At 52.8% G+C, this 22,171-nt stretch overlaps 3 protein-coding genes across 3 annotated transcripts in view; 1 reads left to right on the forward strand and 2 right to left on the reverse strand.

Moving 5' to 3' along the window:
• The first annotated feature begins 295 nt into the window (after positions 1-295).
• Positions 296-10,439, forward strand: LOC140076239 (matrix metalloproteinase-17-like). The gene is made up of 10 exons (XM_072122760.1): positions 296-469; positions 5,085-5,217; positions 5,303-5,441; positions 5,607-5,878; positions 6,097-6,273; positions 6,345-6,429; positions 6,667-6,749; positions 6,829-6,981; positions 7,149-7,406; positions 10,046-10,439. The coding sequence occupies exons 1-10, from the start codon at positions 389-391 to the stop codon at positions 10,306-10,308; spliced, it is 1,644 nt and encodes a 547-aa protein (XP_071978861.1). The 5' UTR covers positions 296-388; the 3' UTR covers positions 10,309-10,439.
• LOC140076238 (uncharacterized) lies at positions 10,341-21,985 on the reverse strand. Its single transcript, XM_072122759.1, has 14 exons — positions 21,730-21,985; positions 19,937-20,038; positions 19,702-19,857; positions 19,547-19,627; positions 19,004-19,060; positions 18,602-18,634; positions 18,476-18,526; positions 17,855-17,929; positions 17,634-17,769; positions 11,769-17,554; positions 11,178-11,396; positions 10,985-11,092; positions 10,818-10,910; positions 10,341-10,737 (listed from the first exon to the last, which is right to left on the reverse strand). The coding sequence occupies exons 1-14, from the start codon at positions 21,966-21,968 to the stop codon at positions 10,728-10,730; spliced, it is 7,146 nt and encodes a 2,381-aa protein (XP_071978860.1). The 5' UTR covers positions 21,969-21,985; the 3' UTR covers positions 10,341-10,727.
• Positions 21,986-22,009: 24 nt separating this feature from the next.
• The window catches only part of PHGDH (phosphoglycerate dehydrogenase), a 14,679-nt gene continuing 14,517 nt past the window's right edge, over positions 22,010-22,171 (reverse strand). The window contains exon 7 of the mRNA XM_072121644.1: positions 22,010-22,035. Coding sequence (XP_071977745.1) covers positions 22,010-22,035 — 26 coding nt within the window. The remainder of the gene's footprint in view (positions 22,036-22,171) is intronic.

The following is a 22,171-nucleotide window of genomic DNA, read 5'->3' on the forward strand; positions in this document are numbered from 1 at the left end:
AGTACCACACAGGGGAGGATTAGATACATCAGACAGTACCACACATGGGAGGATTAGATACATCAGACAGTACCACACAGGGGAGGATTAGATACATCAGACAGTACCACACAGGAGAGGATTAGATACATCAGACAGTACCACACAGGAGAGGATTAGATACATCAGGCAGTATCACGCAGGGAAGGATTAGATACAGTACCACACAGCTTAGATACAAAGCGGCTGCCGCAGTGCCCGGATATCCAGGGCTGGGGGAGGGGCAGGGTGGGGTCGCGGGCGGGCGGGATTAGATACTTCGGTGCCTCCTGCAGTCCCGGTCGCACACAGTCGCAGGAGGTCGCAGGGCGCGAGGATGCGATCGGGGAGCGACCAGTGACCCCACAACATGATCGTCACCTGGATCCTCGGGCTGTGGCTGACAGGAGCCGGGGGCAGCCCCAGGGGCAGGGACATCACCTCCAGCATGGTAAGACCCGGGGCAGGAGGTGATGGAGGGGCAGGAGGATGGAGGGGCAGGGGGTGATGGAGGGGCAGGGGGTGATGGAGGGGAAGGAGGTGATGGAGGGGCAGGGGGTGATGGAGGGGAAGGAGGTGATGGAGGGACAGGGGGTGATGGAGGGACAGGGGGTGATGGAGGGACAGGGGGTGATGGAGGGACAGGAGGATGGAGGGGCAGGAGGATGGAGGGGCAGGGGGTGATGGAGGGGCAGGGGGTGATGGAGGGGCAGGAGGTGATGGAGGGGAAGGAGGTGATGGAGGGGCAGGGGGTGATGGAGGGACAGGAGGTGATCGAGGGGCAGGAGGTGATGGAGGGGCAGGGGGTGATGGAGGGGCAGGGGGTGATGGAGGGGCAGGAGGTGATGGAGGGGAAGGAGGTGATGGAGGGGCAGGAGGTGATGGAGGGGCAGGAGGTGATGGAGGGGAAGGGGGTGATGGAGGGGCAGGGGGATGGAGGGGCAGGGGGTGATGGAGGGGCAGGAGGTGATGGAGGGGCAGGGGGTGATGGAGGGGCTGGGGGTGATGGAGGGGCTGGAGGTGATGGAGGGGCAGGGGGTGATGGAGGGGCAGGGGGTGATGGAGGGGAAGGAGGTGATGGAGGGGAAGGAGGTGATGGAGGGGCAGGAGGTGATGGAGGGGAAGGAGGTGATGGAGGGGCAGGAGGTGATGGAGGGGCAGGAGGTGATGGAGGGGCAGGGGGTGATGGAGGGGCAGGGGGATGGAGGGGCAGGGGGTGATGGAGGGGCAGGAGGTGATGGAGGGGAAGGAGGTGATGGAGGGGCAGGGGGTGATGGAGGGGCAGGAGGTGATGGAGGGGCAGGAGGTGATGGAGGGGCAGGGGGTGATGGAGGGGCAGGGGGTGATGGAGGGGCAGGAGGATGGAGGGGCAGGAGGATGGAGGGGCAGGGGGTGATGGAGGGGCAGGGGGTGATGGAGGGGCTGGGGGTGATGGAGGGGCTGGGGGTGATGGAGGGTCAAGAGGTGATGTAGTGGCCATCACCAGTATTATATCCTCCTTCTCCGTCACCAGTATTATATCCTCCTTCTGCGTCACCAGTATTATATCCTCCTCCTCCATCACCAGTATTATCTCCTCCTCCTCCATCACCAGAATTATATCCTCCTCCTCCATCACCAGTATTATCTCTTCCTTCTCCATCACCAGTATTATCTCCTCCTCCTCAATCACCAGAATTATCTCCTCCTCCTCCAGCACCAGTATTATCTCCTCCTCCTCCATCAACAGAATTATCTCCTCCTCCTCCATCACCAGTATTATCTCCTCCTCCTCCATCACCAGTATTATCTCCTCCTCCATCACCAGTATTATCTCCTCCTCCTCCATCACCAGTATTATCTCCTCCTCCTCCATCACCAGTATTGTCTCCTCCTCCTCCATCACCAGTATTGTCTCCTCCTCCTCCATCACCAGTATTATCTCCTCATCCATCACCAGTATTATCTCCTCCTCCATCACCAGTATTATCTCCTCCTCCATCACCAGTATTATCTCCTCCTCCATCACCAGTATTATCTCCTCCTCCTCCATCACCAGTATTGTCTCCTCCTCCTACATCACCAGTATTGTCTCCTCCTCCTCCATCACCAGTATTATCTCCTCATCCATCACCAGTATTATCTCCTCCTCCATCACCAGTATTATCTCCTCCTCCATCACCAGTATTATCTCCTCCTCCATCACTAGTATTATCTCCTCCTCTTCCAGCACCAGTATTATATCCTCCGCCTCCATCACCAGTATTATCTCCTCCTCCATCACTAGTATTATATCCTCCTCCTCCATCACCAGTATTATCTCCTCCTCCTCCATCACCAGTATTATCTCCTCCTCCTCCATCACCAGTATTATCTCCTCCTCCTCCATCACCAGTATTATCTCCTCCTCCTCCATCACCAGTATTATCTCCTCCTCCTCCATCACCAGTATTATCTCCTCCTCCTCCATCACCAGAATTATATCCTCCTCCTCCATCACCAGTATTATCTCTTCCTTCTCCATCACCAGTATTATCTCCTCCTCCTCAATCACCAGAATTATCTCCTCCTCCATCACTAGTATTATATCCTCCTCCTCCTCCGTCACCAGTATTATCTCCTCCTCCTCCATCACTAGTATTATCTCCTCCTCCTCCATCACCAGTATTATCTCCTCCTCCTCCATCACCAGAATTATATCCTCCTCCTCCATCACCAGTATTATCTCTTCCTTCTCCATCACCAGTATTATCTCCTCCTCCTCAATCACCAGAATTATCTCCTCCTCCATCACCAGTATTATCTCCTCCTCCTCCATCAACAGAATTATATCCTCCTCCTCCATCACCAGAATTATATCCTCCTCCTCCATCACCAGTATTTTCTCCTCCTCCTCCATCACCAGAATTATATCCTCCTCCTCCAGCACCAGTATTATCTCCTCCGCCTCCATCACCAGTATTATCTCCTCCTCCTCCATCACCAGTATTGTCTCCTCCTCCTCCATCACCAGTATTGTCTCCTCCTCCTCCATCACCAGTATTATCTCCTCATCCATCACCAGTATTATCTCCTCATCCATCACCAGTATTATCTCCTCCTCCATCACCAGTATTATCTCCTCCTCCATCACCAGTATTATCTCCTCCTCCTCCATCACCAGTATTGTCTCCTCCTCCTCCATCACCAGTATTGTCTCCTCCTCCTACATCACCAGTATTGTCTCCTCCTCCTCCATCACCAGTATTATCTCCTCATCCATCACCAGTATTATCTCCTCCTCCATCACCAGTATTATCTCCTCCTCCATCACCAGTATTATCTCCTCCTCTTCCAGCACCAGTATTATATCCTCCGCCTCCATCACCAGTATTATCTCCTCCTCCATCACTAGTATTATATCCTCCTCCTCCATCACCAGTATTATCTCCTCCATCACCAGTATTATCTCCTCCTCCTCCATCACCAGTATTATCTCCTCCTCCATCACCAGTATTATCTTCTCCTCCATCACTAGTATTATATCCTCCTCCTCCTCCGTCACCAGTATTATCTCCTCCTCCTCCATCACTAGTATTATCTCCTCCTCCTCCATCACCAGTATTATCTCCTCCTCCTCCATCACCAGAATTATATCCTCCTCCTCCATCACCAGTATTATCTCTTCCTTCTCCATCACCAGTATTATCTCCTCCTCCTCAATCACCAGAATTATCTCCTCCTCCATCACCAGTATTATCTCCTCCTCCTCCATCAACAGAATTATATCCTCCTCCTCCATCACCAGAATTATATCCTCCTCCTCCATCACCAGTATTTTCTCCTCCTCCTCCATCACCAGAATTATATCCTCCTCCTCCAGCACCAGTATTATCTCCTCCGCCTCCATCACCAGTATTATCTCCTCCTCCTCCATCACCATTATTATCTCCTCCTCCTCTATCACCAGTATTATCTCCTCCTCCTCCATCACCAGTATTATATCCTCCTCCTCCATCACCAGTATTATCTCCTCCTCCGTCACCAGTATTATCTCCTCCTCCGTCACCAGTATTATCTCCTCCTCCTCCATCACCAGTATTATCTCCTCCTCCTCCATCACCAGTATTATCTCATCCTCCTCCAGCACCAGTATTATCTCCTCCTCCATCACCAGTATTATCTCCTCCTCCTCCATCACCAGTATTCTCTCCTCCTCCTCCATCACCAGAATTATATCCTCCGCCTCCATCACCAGTATTATCTCCTCCTCCTCCATCACCAGTATTATCTCCTCCTCCTCCATCACCAGTATTATCTCCTCCTCCTCCATCACCAGTATTATATCCTCCTCCTCCATCACCAGTATTATCTCCTCCTCCTCCGTCACCAGTATTATCTCCTCCTCCATCACCAGTATTATCTCCTCCTCTTCCAGCACCAGTATTATCTCCTCCTCCTCCATCAACATAATTATATCCTCCTTCTCCAGCACTAGTATTATCTCCTCCTCCTCCATCACCAGAATTATATCCTCCTCCTCCATCACCAGTATTATCTCCTCCTCCATCACCAGTATTATTTCATCCTCCTCCATCACCAGTATTATCTCCTCCTCCTCCATCGCCAGTATTTTCTCCTCCTCCTCCATCACCAGAATTTTATCCTCCTCCTCCAGCACCAGTATTATCTCCTCCGCCTCCAGCATCAGTATTATCTCCTCCTCCTCATCACCATTATTATCTCCTCCTCCTCCATCACCAGTATTATCTCCTCCTCCTCCATCACCAGTATTATCTCCTCCTCCTCCATCACCATTATTATCTCCTCCTCCGTCACCAGTATTATCTCCTCCTCCTCCATCACCAGTATTATCTCCTCCTCCTCCATCACCAGTATTATCTCCTCCTCCTCCAGCACCAGTATTATCTCCTCCTCCATCATCAGTATTATCTCCTCCTCCTCCGTCACCAGTATTATCTCCTCCTCCATCACCAGTATTATCTCCTCCTCTTCCAGCACCAGTATTATATCCTCCTCCTCCATCCTCACGACCATATAAAATATTGTTATTTTGATGATAATGAATTATTCTCGCTTGCGGTTAGGACTGGCTGACGCGTTACGGTTACCTGCCCCCACCAGACCTATATTCTGCACAACAGCAGACACTGGATGGATTGAGGGAAGCCGTGAAGACAATGCAAAGATTTGCTGGCCTGAGGGAGAGCGGGATACTGGGTAATGGCTTCTCTCATCAGTCGTTGTGGTCCATGTCCTCACTTGCCCTCGGCTGACACTCGCCCCATTGTGATGTCCTCCGCAGATGATGAGACCATTGCCATGATGCACAAACCTCGCTGCTCCCTTCCCGACATCATGATGGCTCCTACTTATCAGAGACACCGCAGGAAACGATACGCTGTGAGCGGCTCCGTGTGGCAGAAGAGGCACCTGACCTGGAGGTATGAGGCTTCACACTGTCCGGGTCTGCCATAACCTCTCACACTTCCTATGTCCTAGGGAAAGCCTATCCCTTTATCAGATCTATCTGTAGATGACGTTACTGCTCTCACTAATGGAACGGTGACCACAAGACACAGTAATTCTCCTGGGATCTTCTCTTTCAGGCTGGAGAGTTTTCCAATTTCCCTCTCCCAATCCACCACCAGGCAGCTGATCTCGAGTGCTCTGCTGGCGTGGAGCCGGGAGAGCAACCTCCATTTCAGTGAGACCACGACTGGAGATGCTGATCTACGGGTGAGCTTTGTGGAGGGCTCTCATGGCGATGGCTATCCATTTGATGGGCCTGGAGGTACTTTGGGTCACGCCTTCTTTCCTGGTGTTGGGCCCAGTGCTGGAGCCACGCATATGGACGCTGATGAGTCGTGGACCTATAATGGTGAGGTGGCAATGCAGATCCGTAAAGGTTGTGGGTCTTGCTTAGCTCAGGGTTTTTTCCTACTCTGTTATTTGGTAATGAATGGAGGATGTGGTTTTAGGAAGGAAACATCTTTGTGTCAGCCTTGTTGTGTGGGATGGGGGAGGTGGTAATGGCATGCGGTTGGTGGCTGCTGGTATGTGCAATGTATGACAGGTAGGTGGCTTCTTGTGTTGTAGAAGCGGAGGGGACGGATTTATTTGCAGTGGCCATCCACGAGTTTGGCCATTCTCTGGGGCTGTCTCATTCCTCGGCAGAGTACTCCATTATGAAGCCGTACTACCAGGGGAGTGTTGGTGAGCACCACCGATACCGGCTCCCTCCGGACGACGTGCATGGCATCCAGGCATTGTATGGTGAGGCCTGACCCCATTACCCACCACGCCGCTCACACCAGGCAAACGTATAACCTTATTCTGTCATGTAGGGAAGAGAACAGTCCACCCGGGGGAAGAGGCTCCTCCTCCGGCACCAACATCACGTTATGTCCCTCCTCGAGGGCCCACATACCGGTGAGTTCTGTTCTCTGCTCACAAGATCCAGTTTTTTTACTTGACCGTTCTGCACAACAACTCTGGTGCAACCAGAACGGGTGGAGCACAGGCCATGATCAGGGTCCGACCCCCCCCTACAACCACTTACATAGTGGTGGGTCAGGCCCCGCGCCATGGACCAATAAATGTACAATATAACACTGCCTTCCCCAGGCTGCCCTGATCCTTCATCTTATCCATCGTGTCTCCAAATAGTCCCCGCCTCCCGTTTCCAGACCGCTGCTCCACACATTTTGATGCTGTAGCACACATTCGCGGAGAAGTCTTCTTCTTTAAGGGTAAGCGTCCCTCTGTGCAGAGTTCTTGAGGAGCAGGTTTTTCCATCCAGACCAATATTTCTCATGTCTCCCGTCACAGGTCGCTACTTCTGGCGGGTAGAGGCCACCAGACAGCTGGTCTCCCTAAATCCTGCACACCTGGGGCGCTTTTGGATGGGACTGCCCCCCGATCTGCCCAGGGTGGACGCTGTGTATGAACGGGCCAACGACAGCAAAATCGTCTTCATTGCGGGTTTGTAATGTGTGTACACGTGTAGTCTTCTCTTCACACAAAGCCGGGGCACAGGTCTGTCTTATATGGAACGACGCCTGGCACCTACATTCCCATTACTACCATGCATGAGCTGGAAGGGGGGAGACCCAGGCTGCAGAAATCACACACTCGCTTCTTCCCTCTAGGGAGCAATTACTGGGTGTTTAAGGATACACAGGTGGAGCCGGGGTACCCACGGCCGCTCACAGATTTTGGGTTGAACACCAATTTAGTGGATGGAGCCTTCGTCTGGAAGCACAACAAGAAGACCTACTTCTTCAGACACAACCAGTACTGGAGATTTGATGAGCGACATGGGAGGATGGATCCTGGGTATCCCAAAAACACTGACCTCTGGCAAGGGCTACCCAGCGATGTGGATGATGTCATCAGCTGGACAGACGGTGAGCTTGTTACATGTATATCCACATCTGCACCACAGATAAATCCCTATGGGGCTAATATCCTGGGTCAGTTGGTCTGGGATTAGTGTGCAATATTACTACAGTACAGTGATCTGTGCATCCAGAGATACAAGAATAGCTCCCCCTAGCGGTGGTGTGTAATGTGTATGCAGTGATCTCCCCCTAGCGGTGGTGTATAATGTGTATGTAGTGATCTCCCCCTAGCGGTGGTGTATAATCTGTATGTAGTGAGCTCCCCCTAGTGGTGGTGTATAATGTGTATGTAGTGATCTCCCCCTAGCGGTGGTGTATAATCTGTATGTAGTGAGCTCCCCCTAGTGGTGGTGTATAATGTGTATGTAGTGATCTCCCCCTAGTGGTGGTGTATAATCTGTATGTAGTGATCTCCTCCTAGTGGTGGTGTATAATCTGTATGTAGTGATCTCCCCCTAGTGGTGGTGTATAATGTGTATGTAGTGATCTCCTCCTAGTGGTGGTGTATAATGTGTATGTAGTGATCTCCCCCTAGTGGTGGTGTATAATGTGTATGTAGTGATCTCCCCCTAGTGGTGGTGTATAATCTGTATGTAGTGATCTCCCCCTAGTGGTGGTGTATAATCTGTATGTAGTGATCTCCCCCTAGTGGTGGTGTATAATCTGTATGTAGTGAGCTCCCCCTAGTGGTGGTGTATAATGTGTATGTAGTGATCTCCTCCTAGTGGTGGTGTATAATGTGTATGTAGTGATCTCCCCCTAGTGGTGGTGTATAATGTGTATGTAGTGATCTCCTCCTAGTGGTGGTGTATAATCTGTATGTAGTGATCTCCCCCTAGCGGTGGTGTATAATGTGTATGTAGTGATCTCCTCCTAGTGGTGGTGTATAATGTGTATGTAGTGATCTCCCCCTAGTGGTGGTGTATAATGTGTATGTAGTGATCTCCTCCTAGTGGTGGTGTATAATGTGTATGTAGGGAGCTCCTCCTAGTGCTGGTGTATAATGTGTATGTAGTGATCTCCCCCTAGCGGTGGTGTATAATGTGTATGTAGTGATCTCCCCCTAGTAGTGGTGTATAATGTGTATGTAGTGATCTCCCCCTAGTGGTGGTGTATAATCTGTATGTAGTGATCTCCCCCTAGTGGTGGTGTATAATCTGTATGTAGTGATCTCCTCCTAGTGGTGGTGTATAATCTGTATGTAGGGATCTCCTCCTAGTGGTGGTGTATAATCTGTATGTAGTGATCTCCTCCTAGTGGTGGTGTATAATGTGTATGTAGTGATCTCCCCCTAGTGGTGGTGTATAATGTGTATGTAGTGATCTCCCCCTAGTGGTGGTGTATAATGTGTATGTAGTGATCTCCCCCTAGTGGTGGTGTATAATGTGTATGTAGTGATCTCCCCCTAGTGGTGGTGTATAATCTGTATGTAGTGATCTCCTCCTAGTGGTGGTGTATAATGTGTATGTAGTGATCTCCTCCTAGTGGTGGTGTATAATGTGTATGTAGTGAGCTCCCCCTAGTGGTGGTGTATAATCTGTATGTAGTGATCTCCTCCTAGTGGTGGTGTATAATGTGTATGTAGTGAGCTCCCCCTAGTGGTGGTGTATAATGTGTATGTAGTGATCTCCCCCTAGTGGTGGTGTATAATGTGTATGTAGTGATCTCCCCCTAGTGGTGGTGTATAATCTGTATGTAGTGATCTCCTCCTAGTGGTGGTGTATAATGTGTATGTAGTGATCTCCTCCTAGTGGTGGTGTATAATGTGTATGTAGTGAGCTCCCCCTAGTGGTGGTGTATAATCTGTATGTAGTGATCTCCTCCTAGTGGTGGTGTATAATATGTATGTAGTGATCTCCCCCTAGTGGTGGTGTATAATCTGTATGTAGTGATCTCCCCCTAGTGGTGGTGTATAATCTGTATGTAGTGACCTCCCCCTAGTGGTGGTGTATAATCTGTATGTAGTGAGCTCCCCCTAGTGGTGGTGTATAATCTGTATGTAGTGATCTCCTCCTAGTGGTGGTGTATAATCTGTATGTAGTGATCTCCCCCTAGTGGTGGTGTATAATCTGTATGTAGTGATCTCCTACTAGTGGTGGTGTATAATCTGTATGTAGTGATCTCCTCCTAGTGGTGGTGTATAATCTGTATGTAGTGACCTCCCCCTAGTGGTGGTGTATAATCTGTATGTAGTGATCTCCCCCTAGTGGTGGTGTATAATCTGTATGTAGTGATCTCCCCCTAGTGGTGGTGTATAATCTGTATGTAGTGATCTCCTCCTAGTGGTGGTGTATAATGTGTACGTAGTGATCTCCCCCTAGCGGTATATTGTATATTCTCGTTATATCCCTGGTCATGTGATGTCACACAGGTGCATAGCTCATTATTACAGCTGATTATTCTGTTACATAACGAGCCGTGCACCTGTGTGACCATGTCAGATATAGGATGACAGCAAGCAGAGGTCTAGATAACCGTGAGGAATTGATACAGAAAGTATATTGGAAAATTGTGTGACTTTTCCTTACACAAACAATAACTTGCCACAATAGGACGACCCCTTGAAGTGGTAGAGCGCGCCTACTACAGTCCAGCTCAGCGTTCCCATCACTTGCAGACATTAACCCTTCCCTTTCTATCCATAGGTCACACCTATTTCTTTAAAGGAGCCCAATACTGGAAGTTTCAGGACGGTAACGTAGAAGCAGAGCCCGGTTACCCCCGCAGCATCGCCCTCCACTGGATGTACTGTGCAGCAGCAGCACCGCCTCCAGAGCCCACCCCGGAGCCGGAGGGACGAGGGCAAAGAGACTGCAACTGCCCCTGTGCAGCCGGAGGGGGATCTGCTCCTCTAGCACTGGGGCCCATTGTGACCCTCACCCTGACCCTGCTGCTGGCAACACTGTGAGGACCCTTCAGAGACGCCCCCCGGACCAGGGCTCAGCTTTTCCTAAACTTTTATTGACAGAAAGGATTTCTTGCTGTACAGATTACAAAAAAAACAAAAAGAAATTGACAAAATAAACAACAGAAGTTTCACGGAGTCAATTCACTTCTTACGAAACTGCTTGCGCAGAACAAAGTAAGGGCAGAGGCCACCGAGCGCGTCAGAGGGGGAGGAGTCATGGTGGTCGGGGTCATGATGTCCACCGGGTAATCATCTCATGATGAGCGCAGTCACCAGGGGGCTCCAGCCAGAGGGTCACACAGCCCAGCGCCCCCTGCAGGTCCTTGGGTTCCGGGAGTAACCTGCAATTACTGCAGGAGTCAAAATCAAAAATAAATCCTAAAAACATATTCCTTATAGTGAGACGACCAGCGAAAGGATCAGGGCGACCTGAAAAGAGAGTGAGAGGCAGGAGTGAGGACACGGGGGCTCCAGGGGGCATCACTTGTCACGTATGATCACGTTGTTACCTGGAGGACCTCCGTCGCGAGTATCGGGAGTCGGGTGACTCTCTCCTGCGCTTCCTGTCGGGGGAGCTGTGGTGGCTCCTAGCATCGCGCTCCCTAGAAACGACAGGACAGATAATCAAGCTCCAGTCCACGCACAATGGCGAGAGGTCCTCTGGGCTGCTACCTACCTCCTGCGGGGGGGTGGGGGTGGCTGAACGCGTTGTCGCTCAGCTGGGGAATAGCTTAGGGACCGGGAATCTCTTAGGGAGTCGATGGGTTTCCGGGGACTCCGCGACCTGGAGATGCAGATATTGGGAAGGGTCAGCGGACAAATACTGCAGGTACGCTGCATCGAGACCGTCCATACTAGGGAGAGCTCACCTTCTGCTCGGGGAGGCCACCTTCTTACTGCTGGACTTATGTGAAGGGGAAGAAGAGGAGGACGACGACGAGGAGGAAGAGTCGGAGTCGGATGAGGAGCTTGAGGATGATGACGAGGAGGAGGATGAAGATGATGAGGTACTGGAGCTTCTGGATCTTAGCGTCTCATTCTGAATCACCGGGTCCTCCGGATGCTCAGCTTGTGAAGGGATCGAGGTCCTAATGGGTTAGGCCAAAAAAAAGAGAAAGTAATATACTGGGTGCTTCCCCTAACCGCTTGTGATAATAGAGCTCAGTGACCCCCTTCCCCACTGGGTAATGTTTGCTAATGTGCCTGCACGAACTCTCCTCCATTCTAGTGCGGGCAAGTTGGACCTCCCCTTGTGGGTAGGTTTTGCCATACAAAAACTCCTACTTCCCATTCAGGAAGAGTCCAGGACTCCAGGGAAGCCCCACCCCTCCCCCCAATCAACATCTACACTTCTGGTGGGATTAATTTTCAGTACTTCTTTTCCTAACAGGCAGAACACAACCAAATATTTTTCCCCATTTCCATTTAACACCCCCCCCCCCCCCCCTCTGGCTACCCACCTGTCTCCATTGGAGGTGGCTTCGGCAGCCGGTGAATGGCCTCGAGCACTGCAGTCAGACTCTGAAGACGACCTTGAGCGGCGGCTGGGCCGATCAGAGGAGATGTTCTGTGCTCCTTGGGAAGACTTGTCCGCTGGGCCTGGAGATGAGAGTTTTTTGCTGTGCAGATTCTCCGTTGCACTTTCTGGTGCCGCTCTTTGGCCGCCGCATGGCTGCATCTTTGAGTTGAGTTCAGGATTATCCTCTCCTCTCCTGGAGCACGGAGGGGTTTGTCCAGGAGTCTCTGCTGGGTCCACTAGAGGTCCACTGTGCACAGAGTCTTGTCTGGTCACAGAGGCCCCTCTTCCTCCCTTCTCTGTAATGAGGGGCTGTGGGGGGCTCTTTGTATCTCTCTCCCTTTGTACCGGGTAGGACTTGTGGGCACTCTCATTGGTGGCCGTGCGAGGGCTGGCAGACTGCCGCTTGTAGACCTTTCTTGCTGGTGAAGGAGAGCTTTTCCGGTGTTGTACAGATTTACGGTCCCTCGGAGAGATGGACCTTCTTGGCTTCCTAGGGACCCGAGCCTCCTCTCCATCTGAGGACAATGATGGGCTGCGTCTGTCACCTGCTCTGCTACTCTGTGTACCTTTATACCTATCACAAGACCTGGACCGTGCTCGTCTCTCATACGAGGGAGATCGTCTTTGTGGAGACTTGGCTCGCTTACGTCTAGATGAGGAAGTAGATCTGTCTTGGCGATAGAAACTATGAGGCCTATCACGCCTGTATGGTGAACGGGACCTCCTTCTTGGGGAAGATCTGGAATTACCATAAGAGTGCCGATAAGAATCATATCTGGAGGGAGAACGTGACCTCCCCTTCCATGGTGAAGATCCAGAATTACCGTGACGAGAACGCCAAGAACGGTCGACTCGAGAGCGAGAACCTGAGCGGCCTCTCCTGGATGAAGATGGAGATCTACGCCGTCCCCATCTCCCACGGTTTTGCCAAGATGGTGAACGCCTAGCAGATGATCGTGAGCGATTTCTACGAGTGTATCGGTCTGATCTGGACCGTGAGCGGGACCTAAATGCCCGAGGTGGCGTTCTCGCTCTATGTCTTAGGGGGGTTTTGGATCTGCCTTTCCGAACAGGAGACCTCGATAATGTCCTTCTTCTTTGGGACTCTCTTCCTGGTGCACGAGAAAATTCTTGACGTCCCACCGACGACCGAGATGATGAACGTGAACGAGGTTGCATTTCCCTACCTCTAACAGATCCGGGTCTTGTTTTGTGCAGCAGCGATTCAGAAGACTTCTCTCTATCGGGCGACGCTATGCGCCTGATTGGAGGCAGATTGGGATGCGACTTTGTGGCACGGTCTGGCGATGGGGGCTCTTCTGAAGAACTGTTCTCACTGGAAGAGTCCGAGCTGCTGTCCTCTGATGAGGAGTCCGAGCTGCTGTGCTTTGAAGAGCTCGGGGATGTGGGACATTTTTGTGTAGAAGGTGGAGACTTTTGTTCATGGTTCTCCATCTCTACATTAGATGGATCACATGTGGGAGGCAGCGGTGGGCTGGAGATATTTGGAGCATCTAAACAGCTTCTTTCTCCTGGTTTGTACACTTCATCGGCTTGTACAACACTTGTCGATTTTTGGCATTCGAGGGTTCCAGGAGAAAGTGGAGGTATACACGGGCTCCTGTTTGTCTTAGGGGAGGTGGCAACTTCTTTAGTATCAGTAGACAAGCTCATTTTACTCACAGATGTCTCATCAGACATTGGAAAAGAACATTCACCAACATCTGGATGTTCCAGTGGGGCTTGTGGCTCAAGTCTGTCCAGAGGCAGGTCACTTTTCACTGACAGATGAGGGTCACCGTGTGAAGGCTTACATACTGCGGACGAGTCCGTCACATTCTGCTCAAGATCTACCTTCAGTCTTTTTGAGGTCGGTGATGTCACATTTTGCAAAGCTGCAGGACTGGATCCCTCATCTTCTGAGGAGGAGGAGGAGGATGAAGAAGACGATGAAGACGAGGATGAAGAGGAGGAAGACGATGAGGATGTTGAAGATGAAGAGGAAGATGATGTTGAGGAACTAGATTTTCTTCGCTTGGCTCTCTTTTGTGTTGCTTGCACTGGAGAAGACTTGGACTCTCTTGGTTGGACGGCTTCTGCATCAGACACTATTCCTTCAGGTGCAAGATCCTTAAGACTCGTTTCTGAACTCCTTGGGGGAGATTTAGAGACAACCTGAGGCTGCACCTCGTCTGCCGCTGGTTTAGAGAATGTTACTTGGGGCTCAGTCCCATTCATTTCTGTATGCAGAGACACGACAGCGTCTCCATCGGTCTGGGCCTCAGAACCCTTGCAGGCCACGCTGAGCACAGATGTAGATTCCGTGTTCTGCGTCTTCAATGGAGGACTGAGCCTGCGGGTATGGTCCTTTAAAGTAGACTTGACATCTTCCTGGGAATATGAGCCACTCTTACAAGATGGAGAATTAGATCTTGCATCAGGTTCTGAAGATGAATGATGAGGGATGAAGGCCTCGCTGTCAGAGGTTCTATGTCTCCGCTTAGAACTTCCAGTTCTAGAACCACTATCCGATGACCCAGAGCTTGATTTGGGCTTTGGCGACACCAATGTATGTTGGGGTGATCTGGAATCAGATTTTTTATTAGAACGTCCAGATCTTGTTTCATGCTCAGATGATGACCGAGAGCGTGACTTATTTCTGCCGGATGGGTTGGACTGGTCGCTTTCGGACGATTTACAATCATACTTTCCTTGAGACCGGTGGACTGCCGGTTCCTTCTCAGATCTAAAACTACTATGCTGTGAGGATTTGGATCCATGTTCTGGTGATCTAGTTGATGATTTGGATCCATGTTCTGGTGATCTAGTTGATGATTTGGATCCATGTTCTGGTGATCTAGTACCGGCTTTGCTGCCATGGGCTGTTGCCAGCTTGACCTTTGGTGAAGCACGGGAGGTTGATCTGCGCTCAGAATGTCGATCCAGTGACAATCTGGAACTGGCTTTACTTGCAGGTCTGGTTCCAGTAGGTCTTTCGGTTGAGGAGTCAGAGCTCTCTCGATGATCGTTTGATGTAAACTTAGATTCTTCTTCAGATGAAGATTGTGAGCTCTGTGATTTTGAGCGTGAACTTCTAGCTAGCCGTTTGGGTGAAGCTTCAGAGCCAACTCTTGGTGGTGGTTTGCTTCTAAGCAGGCGTTCAGAAGATAACCTTGGACTGGCATCAGGTGGCAGTTTACCTTTGGTCCGACCTTCTGACAACACAGTGCTCTTCCGTGGGAGAGGTCTACTTTGCTGTTCTGGAGAAGATTCTGACCTTGTTCTCAATATTACTTTATTTTTTGACTGCCTTTCTGAAGAAGAATCAGAATTGGTTGCAGCACTTCTCTGTCTACTTCTGGGATGCCTTCCTGAAGAAGACTCGGGAGAGCTAGCTTTAGCCGGCAGAGACCTATATTCTCTCTCCCTTTCAGAAAGTTGTTTATTTGATTTAGAGGAACCATCAGAAACCTTGGACCTGCTCCCAGATAATTTGGATTGATCTTCCTCAGACAATGAATTAGATCTTTGGCGTTGAAGTGATTTTGTCTTTTGATCAGAAGACGACCTCTCAATTCTCCTTGGGGAACGTTGGATTTTACGTTCAGAACTTGAGTGACCACTCCTTTTTGATGGTTTAGTCTCATATTCAGATCTCGATCTACTTCTTGAAGCACTTGAGTTGCTTTCACTGGATCCAGATCTTCTCTTATGTGTCGCTTGCCTGGAAGTTCTCCCTTTTTCCTGTGTGGATTTTGGTGTGAATTCACGTTCTGAAGAGGATTTAGATTCAAGTGTTTTGTAAGAGTTACTGGATTTTCCAGTATGGTCGGGAGATGATCTTGAGTCGACATTTTGTGGATAGCTTCCATCACGATGGTGAGTAGACTGCAGTCTGCTGCCTGCAGAAGTCTTTGTATAGGACTCTTTAGATTTGGATTGGAGCTCACTCTTCTGCTGAGCGGTATTTGATCGTCTTTCATCATTTTTTCTACTACTAGAGGAACCTTCCTTGGATGAAGGACTTCTGTGTGAACTTGAATGAACAGGGGATCTCGATGCACTCTTACCACGAGTTGACTTATGTTGTAAAACCTTTTCTTGAGCCTTTCTTTGCTCTGAATATCTAGAAGGCCCTCCTCTAGGTTTTGGAGAAGATCTTCTAGAATCGCCCTTCTTTTCGCTTTTTCGGTTTACGGGTGAAGGAGACCTGGACATTCGGGATGCCTTGACTCTGACAGGGGACTTGGATCTGGACACAGACCGTTTTGAGTGACTTTTTGAAGAAATTCTTTTCTGCGCGGGAGACAACGAGCGAGAAGATGACCTTTCATTGGAGGGCTGTTGTCTACGTCTTGTTACTGGAGAAGTCGTCTTTTTTGCCGATGTTCGTCGTTTGGGAGATGCAGATGGTGACCTTTTTCTAGGGGTTCTTGAACGAGATTTATTATTTGAAAGGGAACGTGTGCTGGGGCTCATTGATTGGGGAGCCACACAACTTGTGGAAGGCGTTCTCTTTTGAAAGCCCGATGTGGAGCCTGACCTTTCATTACCACGTGGAGAAGACTGCAATCGTTTTTGTTCAGGTCTTGAAATCGCGGTGTACCCTTCATTCCTATCTGAGGGAGAACAAGACCTTGTGCGGGTCTCTGGGGACCTTGTGACAGAATGCCCCCTTCTTTTAGGCCTGGATTGGGACCTTTCATCGCTGGAGGGTGAACGACCAGCTGAGCTTTTCTGCTTGGCTGTTGACAGAGATTGTGATTTATTGGACCACGATTCTGTCCTCTTGTGGTAGGCCGATACAGTCCTGTCTACTTTCTTAGAGGCAAGGCGTTTATCATCACCATCATTGTGGTGGCGTGGAGGGGACTGCGATGAAGATCTCCCTCTCCGAGAAGATCTTGCTGAGTCTTTATGTGGAGAAGTTGGAGACTTCTGACATCTGGAGGTTTTGTTTTGAGGACTTTGTGAAGGAGAAGAGGATGGGGATCGGGGTTTACGTTTTGGAGACGGGGACTGGCGCTTCCGGGGAGGGCTCTCTGAAGGCGATCGGGCAGGTCTTTGATAATCTGATTTGTGGTTGCTTTGGGGACTATTAGACACACTTTTCCGGGACCTTCGAGTATGATCTGGTCGCCTGCTTGGTGAAGATCTTGAGTCCGTGGCAGATCTAGTAGTCTTGATGCCGTTATTATCCTCAGTTCTAGGAGGTTTCTGTTTAACATTTGCTGGAGATTTCGGCACACTCTTATTTGCCACCTCTCCATCTGAGATATCACTTTCAGAAGAGGAGGAGGACGACGAGGAGGATGAGGATGAAGAGGAGGAAGAGGATGAAGAGGAGTCATGGCTTTTTGAAGCCTTTTTAGGTGGAGGAATATTTTTTTCAGGTTTTTCCCTAGAGGTCGGCTTCACAGACGCCTTCTCTATTGATGGACTTCGCTCCCTTTGCCGTTTATGCATTGCTGGTGATTTTCTCGTCTCCGGAGAGGTTGTCCTCTGTGGCTTTGCTTGGTCACCCTTCTCTTTTGTATAGTGAACCTTTGAACCTTCATGTCTGCTCCTCTTTTGGGGGACAGGGCTTGATCTAGGGGAGGCGTCTGGGGTAGCTGCACGATTCCTCTCCCTCAGTCTAGTCTCAGGAGCCGCTCCAGCATCCTTAGATCTTCTAGGAGAGGAGGATGAGGAGCCATCTCTGCTGCTTCTCTTGTTCCTTGCTCCTCTCTGAAAGAAAACAGAAGAAACACAATGTCTCAGATCAATGCAGCTCCGCGGTGCTGGTGGCCTCTCGGACATCACATACATCTCTGGGACGGGTCACTGGTGGAGGGCTTGGGTCTCGATCTTTCCTTCGCTCTCTTGCAGGACTGACTGATCTCCGCTTTTCTGGGTTTTTCACACAACCAAGTTTTTCACTCTTTCCTCTGTGGACATCAGGCCTGGACCAAACAGTAACAAAATGAGATGCAAAGGAAGAAATTCACAGAACAAACAGAAACAATGTATATAACATATAGACGATACCTGCTGGGAGAGGCCTCATCTGATGAGGAGGAGGAGGAGGATGCACATCTATGTGGTGGAGACTTGCTGGGGGTCCTACATGGGAGAAGACACCAAAGCCTGAGCTACAGACACATCTACAGAGGTGCAGACACCAACCCAAGAGGGAGAACCACAAGACAACAGTACACAAAGCCTAGAAAAACTATTCCCACCCCCCCTGAATTTTCATTTACGGGCTTCATACACAGATGTAAAATTGAAATTTTTTGGTGAACACGTGGGACAATTGTCAAGTGGAACAAAATGTATTGGACATTTTAAACTTTTCTAAAAAAAAAAAATAAAAAAACTCTATATATATTAAAATGTAAAAGGGGGCGCGCGATATTATTCTGCCCCTTTAAATTAACTTTGTAGCGCCCCCTGTTACTGTGATTACAGCTGCAGTAGCCTTGGGGGATCAGATCTCTAGCAGTTTTGCACATGAGAGAGACTGGACGGTGCCCCCCACCATGTGTGACAGCGGGGATGGGATGGGTGGGGGGGGCTGTGCATGGGAGGAAGGAGGGGAGGGGCCTGTGCGTGGGAACCCCAGAGTGCCCCCCGCAGCCCGTGACCGTCCATCTCCACTGCCGTTACCTCTTGGACTTCTTAGCTTTAGTTCGGTGTTTGCTTTTCGGACTGGAGGACCTAGGACAAAAACCCAGACATTAGAAGTAAAAGCAAAAAGGATAAAACGCACAAACACTAAGCGCGACGCCTCACCTTTCCTTCCTCCGCCTGGAATTAGATGAAGACCTTGGAGACAATGAAAAAATATAAGTCACAGAACAGCTCTACAGTTTTTGTTCCCCCCCCCCCAAGCAACGGGCCCCCTGTCCTGACCACAACCCCCCAGCAACGGGCCCCCTGTCCTAACCACAACCCCCCCCCAGCAACGGGCCCCCTGCCGCGACACCCACCCCCCCAGCAACGACCCCCCCCCCCCAGCACCCCATGCCCTGACCACAACCCCCCCAGCAACGGTCCGCCTGTCCCGACCCCCCCCCCCAGCAACAGACCCACTGTCCCGACCCCCCCCCCAGCAACAGACCCCCCTGTCCCGACCCCCCCCCCCCAAAGCAACGGGCCCCCTGTCCTGACCCCCAGCTCCTGCAGAGCCATTACCTTTGTTTATGGGACTTGGACTTCTTCTCTTTGTGGCCGGGGGAGCGGCTGGAGGACCTGAGGGACAGACAGGAGGGGTGTAAAGACACGTGCACCCACCTCACAGGCAAGTGCTGCCACCCACCCACCCGCCTCACATGCCAGAGAACGTACAGCGCAGACCCTGGAGGCAGGAGTGATGGTGGACCCCCGGGTGCTGGGGGAGTATACAGCAGACACCTGCTCTACAATTCCATCCACGTGTGAGAAGAGCTACAGGAGATTTATGTAAAACTTGTAGCCCAGAAGCGCCAGGAGACCCCCCACAACTCCCCTAAAGACATGAGATATGGGTGACTAGGGTGCAGGAGGTTACTGGGCTTCTACCCTACTGCTGGGGGAGACTGTGCCCAGGGATACAGTGAATTTGGGGAAGTATAACCCCGCGCCGCCCGTTATGTAGCAGATATCACATGGGAAGGTCTGGGGGCTAGGATGGGTGCACACCCTCCCCCCAGGACGCGGGGGGATTGGGGAGACCCTCCACACTGGTCGTCTTCTTACCGGCCGCGGTCTTTCTTCTTTTTCTTCTTCTTGTGTTTGTTGGGTGATGGAGATCGGGAACTCTCAGAATCTGCCACAAAACTGAAAGGAGAGGAGTGATCAGGTCCCCCGAGGCCACGTGTGAGCAGAGCGGCGCCCCCGGGGGTGGCACTTACCTGTAGGACTTCTGCACCTCCGGCTGTTTGGCCGTTGCTCTGCGGTTCGGATCGAAGCTGCTCCCATCAACGTAATTGTCACTGATACCAAAGGCCGCGCGGAGACGCTCATTCTTCTTCTCATTGGCCTCGGCCAGCTGGTGCGTCTCCGAAACACTGAGGATAGAAGAGGGGGTCAGGACCCAGATGGCAGGAGACCCCCAGATACCCCCCAATACCCCACAGCCCAGCATACCCGGGCTTCAGCTTCTCCTCATCTTTACTGCTAGTCACATCCTTCTCCTGGAGCATCAGCCTGAAAGTAGCCACCTTCTCCTGGATCTCCACCTCACTGTACCTGGGGGGCGGGGGGCAACAGCGTGAGGAGGGGGAGGGGCCGGGGGGGGTGGGACAGAGGAGACAGGGCGAGGAGGGGGAGGGGCAGAGGAGACAGGGCGAGGAGGGGGAGGGGGAGGAGCCGGGGGGGGGGGGTTCAGAGGAGACAGGGCGAGGGGCCGGGGGGGGGGTTCAGAGGAGACAGGGCGAGGGGCCAGGGGGGGGGGCAGAGGAGACAGGGCGAGGAGGGGGAGGGGCCGGGGGGGGGGGGACAGAGGAGACAGGGCGAGGAGGGGGAGGGGCCGGGGGGGGGGGGGGGGGACAGAGGAGACAGGGCGAGGAGGGGGAGGGCGGGGGGGGAGGGGGGGGGGGGCAGAGGAGACAGGGCGAGGAGGAGGCGAGGGAGGGGAGGGGAGCAGAGAGCGGGCAGAGGGAGGGGAAGGGAGGCGAGGAGGGGAGGGGACAGAGGGGGCGCAGAGGGCGGGGGACAGAGGAGACAGGGCGAGGAGGGGAGGGGACAGAGGAGACAGGGCGAGGAGGTGAGGGGGCAGAGGAGACAGGGCGAGGAGGGGAGGGGACAGAGGAGACAGGGCGAGGAGGTGAGGGGGCAGAGGAGACAGGGCGAGGAGGGGAGGGGGCAGAGGAGACAGGGCGAGGAGGGGAGGGGGCAGAGGAGACAGGGCGAGGGGCCGGGGGGGGGGGGGGACAGAGGAGACAGGGCGAGGAGGGGGAGGGGACGGGGGGGGGGGGGGACGGACAGAGGAGACAAGGCGAGGAGGGGGAGGGGCCGGGGGGGGGACAGAGGAGACAGGGCGAGGAGGGGGAGGGGCCGGGGGGGGGACAGAGGAGACAGGGCGAGGAGGGGGAGGGGCCGGGGGGGGGGGGGACAGAGGAGACAGGGCTAGGAGGGGGAGGGGCCGGGGGGAGGGGGGACAGAGGAGACAGGGCTAGGAGGGGGAGGGGCCGGGGGGAGGGGGGGGGCAGAGGAGACAGGGCGAGGAGGGGGACAGAGGAGACAGTGCGAGGAGGGGGAGGGGCCGGGGGGGGGGGGGGGTGGACAGAGGAGACAGTGCGAGGAGGGGGAGGGGCCGGGGGGGGGGGTGGACAGAGGAGACAGCGCGAGGAGGGGGAGGGGCCGGGGAGGGGGCAGAGGAGACAGGGGGAGGGCCGGGAGGGGGCAGAGGAGACAGGGGGAGGGGCCGGGGAGGGGGCAGAGGAGACAGGGCGAGGGGCCGGGAGGGGGCAGAGGAGACAGGGCGAGGGGCCGGGGAGGGGGCAGAGGAGACAGGGCGAGGGGCCGGGGAGGGGGCAGAGGAGACAGGGCGAGGGGCCGGGGAGGGGGCAGAGGAGACAGGGCGAGGGGCCGGGGAGGGGGCAGAGGAGACAGGGCGAGGGGCCGGGCGAGGAGGGGGAGGGGGCAGAGGAGACAGGGCGAGGAGGGGGAGGGGGCAGAGGAGACAGGGCGAGGAGGGGGAGGGGGCAGAGGAGACAGGGCGAGGAGGGGAGGGGGCAGCAGGTGACAGGGCGAGGAGGGGAGGGGGCAGCAGGTGACAGGGCGAGGAGGGGAGGGGGCAGCAGGTGACAGGGCGAGGAGGGGAGGGGGCAGCAGGTGACAGGGCGAGGAGGGGAGGGGGCAGCAGGTGACAGGGCGAGGAGGAGGGGGCAGCAGGTGACAGCGCGAGGAGGGGAGGGGGCAGCAGGTGACAGCCTTACCCTTGCTCCTCCATCATCTCCTCCAGCTCCAGACACTTGAGCTCCACCTTGCGCTTCCTCTCGTGGTCCAGGATCTCCTGGTTGGGTTTTTTCACAAGGAGATTCTCCAGTTTCTTCAGCTCCTCCTCGGACTTATAATCGGTGCGGTCCTTCTTGTGGCGCACGGACGACAGATTGCGCTGCACGTAACCATTGGTGCCGCTGCCCCGCGGTGTCGGGAGCCCAATCCCATTATACATCGTGGGGGAGAAAACCCAGGACCTAAAACAACATTACAGGGTCAGAAACATGAGACAAGGAGCCGATCTATAGGGTCAGAGATTATTACACAACCAGGACCCTGCCCTCGAGCACAGCAGCTAATCTACACCATGTACCTGGACACTGCCCCCGAGCACAGCAGATAATCTACACCATGTCCCAGGACCCTGCCCCCGAGCAC

This window comes from Engystomops pustulosus, chromosome 8, assembly GCF_040894005.1.
Source record: "Engystomops pustulosus chromosome 8, aEngPut4.maternal, whole genome shotgun sequence".
Lineage (NCBI taxonomy): Eukaryota > Metazoa > Chordata > Amphibia > Anura > Leptodactylidae > Engystomops > Engystomops pustulosus.

Bases quoted from the DNA above. Each gene is read 5' to 3' on its own strand.
- LOC140076239 (XM_072122760.1), top strand. From the start codon at position 389: ATGATCGTCACCTGGATCCTCGGGCTGTGGCTGACAGGAGCCGGGGGC. The intron at 5,442-5,606 runs GTATGAGGCTTC...CTTCTCTTTCAG, and splicing joins AAGAGGCACCTGACCTGGAG to GCTGGAGAGTTTTCCAATTT. The intron at 6,430-6,666 runs GTGAGTTCTGTT...GTCTCCAAATAG, and splicing joins CCTCGAGGGCCCACATACCG to TCCCCGCCTCCCGTTTCCAG.
- LOC140076238 (XM_072122759.1), bottom strand. From the start codon at position 21,968: ATGTATAATGGGATTGGGCTCCCGACACCGCGGGGCAGCGGCACCAAT. The intron at 20,039-21,729 runs GTAAGGCTGTCA...CCCGCCCCCCAG, and splicing joins GAGATGATGGAGGAGCAAGG to GTACAGTGAGGTGGAGATCC. The intron at 17,930-18,475 runs GTAACGGCAGTG...TCTCCCATGTAG, and splicing joins AAAGCTAAGAAGTCCAAGAG to GACCCCCAGCAAGTCTCCAC.